The following is a 12,500-nucleotide window of genomic DNA, read 5'->3' as shown; positions in this document are numbered from 1 at the left end:
GTTAATATCGATAGGGGACACCTTTCAATTCGGCGCACGCTAACAGCAGCTGTGTTCAACGTATTCTGTGTTTCATCGACAAATAACGTTGTTTTTTAGCATTAACGTTACATCGTAATGTATGCGACTGGGCGGTAACTTCAGTCTCAGAGAAACGTTAAACGTATAAATGTTACCGGAATAAGATGTAATGTGTTTTAACTTGTGTGCCGAATGTACCAGAAGACCCGACATTTACCAACCCTGTACTGTCCTGATGGTCATGTCTGTAGTCGAGTCAAAATATATGAAAACACATTCAAATGTCAATTTTCTAAATGGAGTTCTGAATGCGTTTCGTCGATGTTAGCTTCTACACATATATTGTACACTTGTTAATGGGGTTAGCATGTCTCAGCTAAATGGTAGTAACGTTATGGCCGTTCATGTCGACTTATTTACACCTTTAACATTACAGCAGCTAGTTAACAAGTTAGCTTAGATGCCATCCTCTATGTATTCAATTCAACATGCATAAAGAGCCATGCTAACTATATAAACAAATATAAATATATGTAGAAGCTAACGTTTATCTCCGACGCTACAGCTTCTGATCGGCATTCAGAAATCCATTACAAAATCGGACATTTTAATGTGTTCTCATATGTTTTGACTCGACTTCTCACAGAACCGGGAGGACAGTGAATATTGTGTAAAGGTCGGTTCTTCTGGTACTTTCGGCTGACAAGTTAACAAACATTACATCTCATATTGCTCAGGAACTCTCTCAATGTGTGTGTGAAGTGACGGGATGAAAACGACGTTATCACATTAAACTGGAACGTTTTTACATTGAGTCTGGTCTGCCATCACAGGTCCAGATAAAAAGGAGGGTTGGATTCCTATATATATATAATATATTATTATTTTTACATTTTATACACACACACACACACACCACACACACACACACACACCCCCAGGGTAAATGACGTGGCGTGTGTGTGTTGCAGTGACTCAGCATGATCGGAGGACTCTTCATCTACAACCCCAAGGGGGAGGTGCTGATCTCACGGGTCTACCGCCACGACATCGGGTAAGTCCTGCAGCTACCCTAGTGCCCAGGAGCAGCGTCCTCCTGCTGCCCTAGTGCCCTGGAGCAGCGTCCTGCAGCTGCCCTAGTGCCCAGGAGCAGCGTCCTGCAGCTGCCCTAGGGCCCAGGAGCAAGCAGCGTCCTGCAGTCAGTCTACACACCTACAATAACAGGCTGTGTGTGTGTGCTTGTATATATATATATATGTGTGTGTGTGTGTGTGTGTGTGTGTGTGTGTTATATGTGTATGGGCGGCTGTGGCTCAGTGGTGGAGCGGTTGCCTGCCAATCGGAAGGTTGGTGGTTCCCCGCCCCTGCAGTCCCACGTCGAAGTGTCCTTGGGCAAGACCCTGAACCCCGAGTTGCCCCCGATGCTGCATCGGAGTGTAGATGTGTGTGAGTGTGTATCTGATGAGCAGGTGTGTAGATGTGTGTGAGTGTGTATCTGATGAGCAGGTGTGTAGATGTGTGTGAGTGTGTATCTGATGAGCAGGTGTGTAGATGTGTGTGAGTGTGTATCTGATGAGCAGGTGTGTAGATGTGTGTGAGTGTGTATCTGATGAGCAGGTGTGTAGATGTGTGTGAGTGTGTATCTGATGAGCAGGTGTGTAGATGTGTGTGAGTGTGTAACTGATGAGCAGGTGTGTAGATGTGTGTGAGTGTGTATCTGATGAGCAGGTGTGTAGATGTGTGTGAGTGTGTATCTGATGAGCAGGTGTGTGAATGTGTGTGAGTGTGTATCTGATGAGCAGGTGTGTAGATGTGTGTGAGTGTGTATCTGATGAGCAGGTGTGTAGATGTGTGTGAGTGTGTATCTGATGAGCAGGTGTGTAGATGTGAGTGTGTATCTGATGAGCAGGTGTGTAGATGTGAGTGTGTATCTGATGAGCAGGTGTGTATCTGATGAGCAGGTGTGTATCTGATGAGCAGGTGTGTAGATGTGTGTGAGTGTGTAGATGTGTGTGAGTGTGTATGTGATGAGCAGGTGTGTAGATGTGTGTGAGTGTGTAGATGTGTGTGAGTGTGTAGATGTGTGTGAGTGTGTATCTGATGAGCAGGTGTGTAGATGTGAGTGTGTATCTGATGAGCAGGTGTGTATCTGATGAGCAGGTGTGTAGATGTGTGTGAGTGTGTATCTGATGAGCAGGTGTGTAGATGTGTGTGAGTGTGTATCTGATGAGCAGGTGTGTAGATGTGTGTGAGTGTGTATCTGATGAGCAGGTGTGTAGATGTGTGTGAGTGTGTATCTGATGAGCAGGTGTGTAGATGTGAGTGTGTATCTGATGAGCAGGTGTGTAGATGTGAGTGTGTATCTGATGAGCAGGTGTGTATCTGATGAGCAGGTGTGTATCTGATGAGCAGGTGTGTAGATGTGTGTGAGTGTGTAGATGTGTGTGAGTGTGTATGTGATGAGCAGGTGTGTAGATGTGAGTGTGTATCTGATGAGCAGGTGTGTATCTGATGAGCAGGTGTGTAGATGTGTGTGAGTGTGTATCTGATGAGCAGGTGTGTAGATGTGTGTGAGTGTGTATCTGATGAGCAGGTGTGTATCTGATGAGCAGGTGTGTAGATGTGTGTGAGTGTGTAGATGTGTGTGAGTGTGTATGTGATGAGCAGGTGTGTAGATGTGTGTGAGTGTGTATGTGATGAGCAGGTGTGTAGATGTGTGTGAGTGTGTATCTGATGAGTGTGTAGATGTGTGTGAGGGTGTATCTGATGAGCAGGTGTGTAGGTGTGTGTGAGTGTGTATCTGATGAGCAGGTGTGTAGATGTGTGTGAGTGTGTAGATGTGTGTGAGTGTGTAGATGTGTGTGAGTGTGTATCTGATGAGCAGGTGTGTAGATGTGAGTGTGTATCTGATGAGCAGGTGTGTATCTGATGAGCAGGTGTGTAGATGTGTGTGAGTGTGTAGATGTGTGTGAGTGTGTATGTGATGAGCAGGTGTGTAGATGTGTGTGAGTGTGTATGTGATGAGCAGGTGTGTAGATGTGTGTGAGTGTGTATCTGATGAGTGTGTAGATGTGTGTGAGGGTGTATCTGATGAGCAGGTGTGTAGGTGTGTGTGAGTGTGTATCTGATGAGCAGGTGTGTAGATGTGTGTGAGTGTGTATCTGATGAGCAGGTGTGTAGGTGTGTGTGAGTGTGTATCTGATGAGCAGGTGTGTAGATGTGTAGAGTGTGTATCTGATGAGCAGGTGTGTAGGTGTGTGTGAGTGTGTATCTGATGAGCAGGTGTGTAGATGTGTGTGAGTGTGTATCTGATGAGCAGGTGTGTAGATGTGTGTGAGTGTGTATCTGATGAGCAGGTGTGTAGATGTGTGTGAGTGTGTATCTGATGAGCAGGTGTGTAGGTGTGTGTGAGTGTGTATCTGATGAGCAGGTGTGTAGATGTGTGTGAGTGTGTATCTGATGAGCAGGTGTGTAGATGTGTGTGAGTGTGTATCTGATGAGCAGGTGTGTAGATGTGTGTGAGTGTGTATCTGATGAGCAGGTGTGTAGATGTGTGTGAGTGTGTATCTGATGAGCAGGTGTGTAGATGTGTGTGAGTGTGTATCTGATGAGCAGGTGTGTAGATGTGTGTGAGTGTGTATCTGATGAGCAGGTGTGTAGATGTGTGTGAGTGTGTATCTGATGAGCAGGTGTGTAGATGTGTGTGAGTGTGTATCTGATGAGCAGGTGTGTAGATGTGTGTGAGTGTGTATCTGATGAGCAGGTGTGTAGATGTGTGTGAGTGTGTATCTGATGAGCAGGTGTGTAGATGTGTGTGAGTGTGTATCTGATGAGCAGGTGTGTAGATGTGTGTGAGTGTGTATCTGATGAGCAGGTGTGTAGATGTGTGTGAGTGTGTATCTGATGAGCAGGTGTGTAGATGTGTGTGAGTGTGTAACTGATGAGCAGGTGTGTAGATGTGTGTGAGTGTGTATCTGATGAGCAGGTGTGTAGATGTGTGTGAGTGTGTATCTGATGAGCAGGTGTGTGAATGTGTGTGAGTGTGTATCTGATGAGCAGGTGTGTAGATGTGTGTGAGTGTGTATCTGATGAGCAGGTGTGTAGATGTGTGTGAGTGTGTATCTGATGAGCAGGTGTGTAGATGTGAGTGTGTATCTGATGAGCAGGTGTGTAGATGTGAGTGTGTATCTGATGAGCAGGTGTGTATCTGATGAGCAGGTGTGTATCTGATGAGCAGGTGTGTAGATGTGTGTGAGTGTGTAGATGTGTGTGAGTGTGTATGTGATGAGCAGGTGTGTAGATGTGTGTGAGTGTGTAGATGTGTGTGAGTGTGTAGATGTGTGTGAGTGTGTATCTGATGAGCAGGTGTGTAGATGTGAGTGTGTATCTGATGAGCAGGTGTGTATCTGATGAGCAGGTGTGTAGATGTGTGTGAGTGTGTATCTGATGAGCAGGTGTGTAGATGTGTGTGAGTGTGTATCTGATGAGCAGGTGTGTAGATGTGTGTGAGTGTGTATCTGATGAGCAGGTGTGTAGATGTGTGTGAGTGTGTATCTGATGAGCAGGTGTGTAGATGTGAGTGTGTATCTGATGAGCAGGTGTGTAGATGTGAGTGTGTATCTGATGAGCAGGTGTGTATCTGATGAGCAGGTGTGTATCTGATGAGCAGTGTGTAGATGTGTGTGAGTGTGTAGATGTGTGTGAGTGTGTATGTGATGAGCAGGTGTGTAGATGTGAGTGTGTATCTGATGAGCAGGTGTGTATCTGATGAGCAGGTGTGTAGATGTGTGTGAGTGTGTATCTGATGAGCAGGTGTGTAGATGTGTGTGAGTGTGTATCTGATGAGCAGGTGTGTATCTGATGAGCAGGTGTGTAGATGTGTGTGAGTGTGTAGATGTGTGTGAGTGTGTATGTGATGAGCAGGTGTGTAGATGTGTGTGAGTGTGTATGTGATGAGCAGGTGTGTAGATGTGTGTGAGTGTGTATCTGATGAGTGTGTAGATGTGTGTGAGGGTGTATCTGATGAGCAGGTGTGTAGGTGTGTGTGAGTGTGTATCTGATGAGCAGGTGTGTAGATGTGTGTGAGTGTGTAGATGTGTGTGAGTGTGTAGATGTGTGTGAGTGTGTATCTGATGAGCAGGTGTGTAGATGTGAGTGTGTATCTGATGAGCAGGTGTGTATCTGATGAGCAGGTGTGTAGATGTGTGTGAGTGTGTAGATGTGTGTGAGTGTGTATGTGATGAGCAGGTGTGTAGATGTGTGTGAGTGTGTATGTGATGAGCAGGTGTGTAGATGTGTGTGAGTGTGTATCTGATGAGTGTGTAGATGTGTGTGAGGGTGTATCTGATGAGCAGGTGTGTAGGTGTGTGTGAGTGTGTATCTGATGAGCAGGTGTGTAGATGTGTGTGAGTGTGTATCTGATGAGCAGGTGTGTAGGTGTGTGTGAGTGTGTATCTGATGAGCAGGTGTGTAGATGTGTAAGAGTGTGTATCTGATGAGCAGGTGTGTAGGTGTGTGTGAGTGTGTATCTGATGAGCAGGTGTGTAGATGTGTGTGAGTGTGTATCTGATGAGCAGGTGTGTAGATGTGTGTGAGTGTGTATCTGATGAGCAGGTGTGTAGATGTGTGTGAGTGTGTATCTGATGAGCAGGTGTGTAGGTGTGTGTGAGTGTGTATCTGATGAGCAGGTGTGTAGATGTGTGTGAGTGTGTATCTGATGAGCAGGTGTGTAGATGTGTGTGAGTGTGTATCTGATGAGCAGGTGTGTAGATGTGTGTGAGTGTGTATCTGATGAGCAGGTGTGTAGATGTGTGTGAGTGTGTATCTGATGAGCAGGTGTGTAGATGTGTGTGAGTGGTATCTGATGAGCAGGTGTGTAGATGTGTGTGAGTGTGTATCTGATGAGCAGGTGTGTAGATGTGTGTGAGTGTGTATCTGATGAGCAGGTGTGTAGATGTGTGTGAGTGTGTATCTGATGAGCAGGTGTGTAGATGTGTGTGAGTGTGTATCTGATGAGCAGTGTGTAGATGTGTGTGAGTGTGTATCTGATGAGCAGGTGTGTAGATGTGTGTGAGTGTGTATCTGATGAGCAGGTGTGTAGATGTGTGTGAGTGTGTATCTGATGAGCAGGTGTGTAGATGTGTGTGAGTGTGTATCTGATGAGCAGGTGTGTAGATGTGTGTGAGTGTGTAACTGATGAGCAGGTGTGTAGATGTGTGTGAGTGTGTATCTGATGAGCAGTGTGTAGATGTGTGTGAGTGTGTATCTGATGAGCAGGTGTGTGAATGTGTGTGAGTGTGTATCTGATGAGCAGGTGTGTAGATGTGTGTGAGTGTGTATCTGATGAGCAGGTGTGTAGATGTGTGTGAGTGTGTATCTGATGAGCAGGTGTGTAGATGTGAGTGTGTATCTGATGAGCAGGTGTGTAGATGTGAGTGTGTATCTGATGAGCAGGTGTGTATCTGATGAGCAGGTGTGTATCTGATGAGCAGGTGTGTAGATGTGTGTGAGTGTGTAGATGTGTGTGAGTGTGTATGTGATGAGCAGGTGTGTAGATGTGTGTGAGTGTGTAGATGTGTGTGAGTGTGTAGATGTGTGTGAGTGTGTATCTGATGAGCAGGTGTGTAGATGTGAGTGTGTATCTGATGAGCAGGTGTGTATCTGATGAGCAGGTGTGTAGATGTGTGTGAGTGTGTATCTGATGAGCAGGTGTGTAGATGTGTGTGAGTGTGTATCTGATGAGCAGGTGTGTAGATGTGTGTGAGTGTGTATCTGATGAGCAGTGTGTAGATGTGTGTGAGTGTGTATCTGATGAGCAGGTGTGTAGATGTGAGTGTGTATCTGATGAGCAGGTGTGTAGATGTGAGTGTGTATCTGATGAGCAGGTGTGTATCTGATGAGCAGGTGTGTATCTGATGAGCAGGTGTGTAGATGTGTGTGAGTGTGTAGATGTGTGTGAGTGTGTATGTGATGAGCAGGTGTGTAGATGTGAGTGTGTATCTGATGAGCAGGTGTGTATCTGATGAGCAGGTGTGTAGATGTGTGTGAGTGTGTATCTGATGAGCAGGTGTGTAGATGTGTGTGAGTGTGTATCTGATGAGCAGGTGTGTATCTGATGAGCAGGTGTGTAGATGTGTGTGAGTGTGTAGATGTGTGTGAGTGTGTATGTGATGAGCAGGTGTGTAGATGTGTGTGAGTGTGTATGTGATGAGCAGGTGTGTAGATGTGTGTGAGTGTGTATCTGATGAGTGTGTAGATGTGTGTGAGGGTGTATCTGATGAGCAGGTGTGTAGGTGTGTGTGAGTGTGTATCTGATGACAGGTGTGTAGATGTGTGTGAGTGTGTAGATGTGTGTGAGTGTGTAGATGTGTGTGAGTGTGTATCTGATGAGCAGGTGTGTAGATGTGAGTGTGTATCTGATGAGCAGGTGTGTATCTGATGAGCAGGTGTGTAGATGTGTGTGAGTGTGTAGATGTGTGTGAGTGTGTATGTGATGAGCAGGTGTGTAGATGTGTGTGAGTGTGTATGTGATGAGCAGGTGTGTAGATGTGTGTGAGTGTGTATCTGATGAGTGTGTAGATGTGTGTGAGGGTGTATCTGATGAGCAGGTGTGTAGGTGTGTGTGAGTGTGTATCTGATGAGCAGGTGTGTAGATGTGTGTGAGTGTGTATCTGATGAGCAGGTGTGTAGGTGTGTGTGAGTGTGTATCTGATGAGCAGGTGTGTAGATGTGTAAGAGTGTGTATCTGATGAGCAGGTGTGTAGGTGTGTGTGAGTGTGTATCTGATGAGCAGGTGTAGATGTGTGTGAGTGTGTATCTGATGAGCAGGTGTGTAGATGTGTGTGAGTGTGTATCTGATGAGCAGGTGTGTAGATGTGTGTGAGTGTGTATCTGATGAGCAGGTGTGTGTGAGTGTGTTCTGATGAGCAGGTGTGTAGATGTGTGTGAGTGTGTATCTGATGAGCAGGTGTGTAGATGTGTGTGAGTGTGTATCTGATGAGCAGGTGTGTAGATGTGTGTGAGTGTGTATCTGATGAGCAGGTGTGTAGATGTGTGTGAGTGTGTATCTGATGAGCAGGTGTGTAGATGTGTGTGAGTGTGTATCTGATGAGCAGGTGTGTAGATGTGTGAGTGTGTATCTGATGAGCAGGTGTGTAGATGTGTGTGAGTGTGTATCTGATGAGCAGGTGTGTAGATGTGTGTGAGTGTGTATCTGATGAGCAGGTGTGTAGATGTGTGTGAGTGTGTATCTGATGAGCAGGTGTGTAGATGTGTGTGAGTGTGTATCTGATGAGCAGGTGTGTAGATGTGTGTGAGTGTGTATCTGATGAGCAGGTGTGTAGATGTGTGTGAGTGTGTATCTGATGAGCAGGTGTGTAGATGTGTGTGAGTGTGTATCTGATGAGCAGGTGTGTAGATGTGTGTGAGTGTGTATCTGATGAGCAGTGTGTGTAGATGTGTGTGAGTGTGTATCTGATGAGCAGGTGTGTAGATGTGTGTGAGTGTGTATCTGATGAGCAGGTGTGTAGATGTGTGTGAGTGTGTATCTGATGAGCAGGTGTGTAGATGTGTGTGAGTGTGTATCTGATGAGCAGGTGTGTAGATGTGTGAGTGTGTATCTGATGAGCAGGTGTGTAGATGTGTGTGAGTGTGTATCTGATGAGCAGGTGTGTAGATGTGTGTGAGTGTGTATCTGATGAGCAGGTGTGTAGATGTGTGTGAGTGTGTATCTGATGAGCAGGTGTGTAGATGTGTGTGAGTGTGTAACTGATGAGCAGGTGTGTAGATGTGTGTGAGTGTGTATCTGATGAGCAGGTGTGTAGATGTTGGTGAGTGTGTATCTGATGAGCAGGTGTGTAGATGTGTGTGAGTGTGTATCTGATGAGCAGGTGTGTGAATGTGTGTGTGAGTGTGTATCTGATGAGCAGGTGTGTAGATGTGTGTGAGTGTGTATCTGATGAGCAGGTGTGTAGATGTTGTAGTGTGTATCTGATGAGCAGGTGTGTAGATGTGAGTGGTATCTGATGAGCAGGTGTGTAGATGTTGAGTGTGTATCTGATGAGCAGGTGTGTATCTGATGAGCAGTGTGTTATCTGATGAGCAGGTGTGTAGATGGTGTGTGAGTGTGTAGATGTGTGTGAGTGTGTATGTGTGAGCAGGTGTGTCGATGTGTGTGAGTGTGTAGATGTGTGTGAGTGTGTAGATGTGGTGAGTGTGTATCTGATGAGCAGGTGTGTAGATGTGAGTGTGTATCTGATGAGCAGGTGTGTATCTGATGAGCAGGTGTGTAGATGTGTGTGAGTGTGTATCTGATGAGCAGGTGTGTAGATGTGTGTGAGTGTGTATCTGATGAGCAGTGTGTAGATGTGTGTGAGTGTGTATCTGATTAGCAGGTGTGTAGATGTTGTAGTGTGTATCTGATGAGCAGGTGTGTAGATGTGAGTGTGTATCTGATGAGCAGGTGTGTATCTGATGAGCAGGTGTTCTGATGAGCAGGTGTGTAGATGTGAGTGTGTAAGATGTGTGTGAGTGTGTATGTGATGAGCAGGTGTGTAGATGTGAGTGTGATCTGATGAGCAGGTGTGTAGCTGATGAGCAGGTGTGTAGATGTGTGTGAGTGTGTATCTGATGAGCAGGTGTGTAGATGTGTGTGAGTGTGTATCTGATGAGAGGTGTGTATCTGATGAGCAGGTGTGTAGATGTGTGTGAGTGTGTAGATGTGTGTGTGTGTATGTGATGAGCAGGTGTGTAGATGTGTGTGAGTGTGTTTGATGAGGACAGGTGTGTAGATGTGTTGGTGTGTATCTGATGAGTGTGTAGATGTGTGTGAGGGTGTATCTGATGAGCAGTGTGTGAGGTGTGTGGGTGTGTATCTTGATAGGTGTGTAGATGTGTGTGAGTGTGTAGATGTGTGTGAGTGTGTAGATGTGTGTGAGTGTGTATCTGATGAGCAGGTGTGTATCTGATGAGCAGGTGTGTAGATGTGTTGTGAGTGGTAGATGTGTGTGAGTGTGTATGTGATGAGCAGGTGTGTAGATGTGTGTGAGTGTGTATGTGATGAGCAGGTGTTTAGATGTGTGTGAGTGTGTATCTGATGAGTGTGTAGATGTGTGTGAGGGTGTATCTGATGAGCAGTGTGTAGGTGTGTGTGAGTGTATCTGTATGAGCAGGTGTGTAGGTGTGTGTGAGTGTTATCTGATGAGCGCAGGTGGTGTAGATGTGTGTGAGTGTGTATCTGATGAGCAGGTGTGTAGGTGTGTGTGAGTGTGTATCTGATGAGCAGGTGTGTAGATGTTGTGTGAGTGTGTATCTGAGCAGGTGTGTAGGTGTGTGTGAGTGTGTATCTGATGAGCAGTGTGTAGATGTGTGTGAGTGTGTATCTGATGAGCAGGTGTTTAGATGTGTGTGAGTGTGTATCTGATGAGCAGGTGTGTAGGTGTGTGTGAGTGTGTATCTGATGAGCAGGTGTGTAGATGTGTGTGAGTGTGTATCTGATGAGCAGGTGTGTAGATGTGTGTGAGTGTGTATCTGATGAGCAGGTGTGTAGATGTGTGTGAGTGTTATCTGATGAGCAGGTGTGTAGATGTGTGTGAGTGTGTATCTGATGAGCAGTGTGTAGATGTGTGTGAGTGTGTATCTGATGAGCAGGTGTGTAGATGTGTGTGAGTGTGTATCTGATTGCAGGTGTGTAGTGTGTGTGAGTGTGGTATCTGATGAGCAGGTGTGTAGATGTGTGTGAGTGTGTATCTGATGAGCAGGTGTGTAGATGTGTGGAGTGTGTATCTGATGACAGGTGTGTAGATGTGTGTGAGTGTGTATCTGATGAGCAGGTGTGTAGATGTTGTGTGAGTGTGTATCTGATGAGCAGGTGTGTAGTGTGTGTGAGTGTGTATCTGATGAGCGGTGTGTAGATGTGTGTGAGTGTGTATCTGATGAGCAGGTGTGTAGATGTGTGTGAGTGTGTATCTGATGAGGCAGGTGTGTAGATGTTAAAGCTTTGAGTAGTCGTTAAGACTAGAAAAGATATATCAATACACACATTTACATTTGTGTGTGTGTGTGAGACCAGGAAGTGATGTCCCTTGTGTTGTGTGTGGTGTCAGACAGGAAGTGGCATGTGGCGCACGTGAAGAAGTCCAACTGTTGGCCGGCTCCCCCCACGCGGGACCATCGCCCGCCGTGGGGGTCCAGGTCCTCTACAGGACGCGGGGACGTCAGTGAGGACAACGTCAACAACAACTTCCTGCTCATCTACGAGCTGCTGGACGGTACCTCTAGGTTACTCTGGACGCTTTATTTTGAAGGGCAGGACAGGAAGTTGTATTACCTCCAACAGGAAGTCGTCATCATTCTGCTGCTCTGTTGTTTTTTTAGGTTTTGATTTTTGTAAAAGTTGGACAAGAAATCAAAACCTGAAGAAAAGACAGCGCAGACAGGAGTCTCCAGGAAGCTGTCTGTCTCTCTACCTTCCTCTCTGCCTGTCTGTCTCTCTACCTGTCCTCTCCTGTCCTCGTCTCTCTCTCTCTCTCGTCTCTCTCTCTCTATCTACCTGTCCTCTGCCTGTCTGTCTATCTACCTGTCTCTCTGCCTGTCCAGTTATTAGTCAGCCCCGCAAGGTATGGACTTCCAGCTATTAGCCAGGCCCTTGGTGCTTCCTCATATTAATCCCAACAATGCTGCTGAATGACATCATTATTGTTTGCTAAAACACTGAGCCACGTGTGTGTGTGTGTGTTTGTGTGTGTGTGGTGTGTGTGTGTGTGTGTGTTGTGGGTGTGGTTTGTGTGTGTGTGTGTGTGTGTGTGTGTGTGTGTGTGTGGGCCAGGTGCTGATGAAGAGTTACCTGAGTGTAATTTCTGGATGAACAACGGATCGTCATCGACATTCAGGGCATGACAGTTCAGAGAGGGGGGCAAGAGGTCAGAGGTCACGCCCTATGACATCACCTGCTCACCTGTAGCTCCGTATGACATCACACTGCTCACCCTGTATCTCCGTATGACATCACACTGCTCACACCTGTGTCTCCGTATGACATCACACTGCTCACCTGTAGCTCCGTATGACTCACTATATATAATACATAAATCCCCCCCCCCTCCCCCACCCCCCCCCCCCCCATATAGAACTGTACTCTCCATCAGTGGTTAAGAACCAGCTTCATCCCCCCAGACGGAGACTAGGAACTCATGAGTGTCACACACACACACACACACCAATATATACACACACAAGATATATACACACACACACACACACACACACACACACCTCCTCCATTTCCTTGAAGAATAGATGGGGGACCGGAGCCAGTGGAGGTTCTGGTCTGTACAATAATCCCTTTCAGAGGGAGTTCAGGTGGGACGGTGTGGGCCAGCTCAGGTGAGTCCAGTCCCGACCCCTGAGCTCTAAGGAGGAGGAGGCTGGGAGACGTCTCGTGTTGGCCCTTCCAGTCGTCAGGGTAACAGCTGTTCGTCCAG

General features: G+C 46.5%; 2 protein-coding genes across 3 annotated transcripts in view; both read left to right on the top strand.

Moving 5' to 3' along the window:
• The window catches only part of LOC116679440 (AP-2 complex subunit mu), a 13,313-nt gene extending 1,087 nt beyond the window's left edge, over nt 1-12,226 (top strand). For both annotated transcript variants that reach the window (XM_032509084.1, XM_032509085.1), the window contains exons 2-4: nt 993-1,075; nt 11,128-11,288; nt 11,846-12,226. In XM_032509084.1, the coding sequence (XP_032364975.1) occupies nt 1,002-1,075; nt 11,128-11,288; nt 11,846-11,916 (306 nt within the window). In that variant the 5' untranslated portion in view covers nt 993-1,001 and the 3' untranslated portion in view covers nt 11,917-12,226. The remainder of the gene's footprint in view (nt 1-992; nt 1,076-11,127; nt 11,289-11,845) is intronic.
• The window catches only part of LOC116679439 (nuclear factor 7, brain), a 17,354-nt gene extending 5,069 nt beyond the window's left edge, over nt 1-12,285 (top strand). The window contains exon 2 of the mRNA XM_032509083.1: nt 12,262-12,285. The gene's annotated coding sequence lies outside the window, so the exon portion shown is untranslated. The remainder of the gene's footprint in view (nt 1-12,261) is intronic.
• The last annotated feature ends 215 nt before the right edge of the window (nt 12,286-12,500 follow it).

Source organism: Etheostoma spectabile, unplaced genomic scaffold, assembly GCF_008692095.1.
Source record: "Etheostoma spectabile isolate EspeVRDwgs_2016 unplaced genomic scaffold, UIUC_Espe_1.0 scaffold00013334, whole genome shotgun sequence".
In the NCBI taxonomy this organism is placed as follows: domain Eukaryota; kingdom Metazoa; phylum Chordata; class Actinopteri; order Perciformes; family Percidae; genus Etheostoma; species Etheostoma spectabile.
This window is presented reverse-complemented; position numbering and strand designations above follow the sequence as displayed.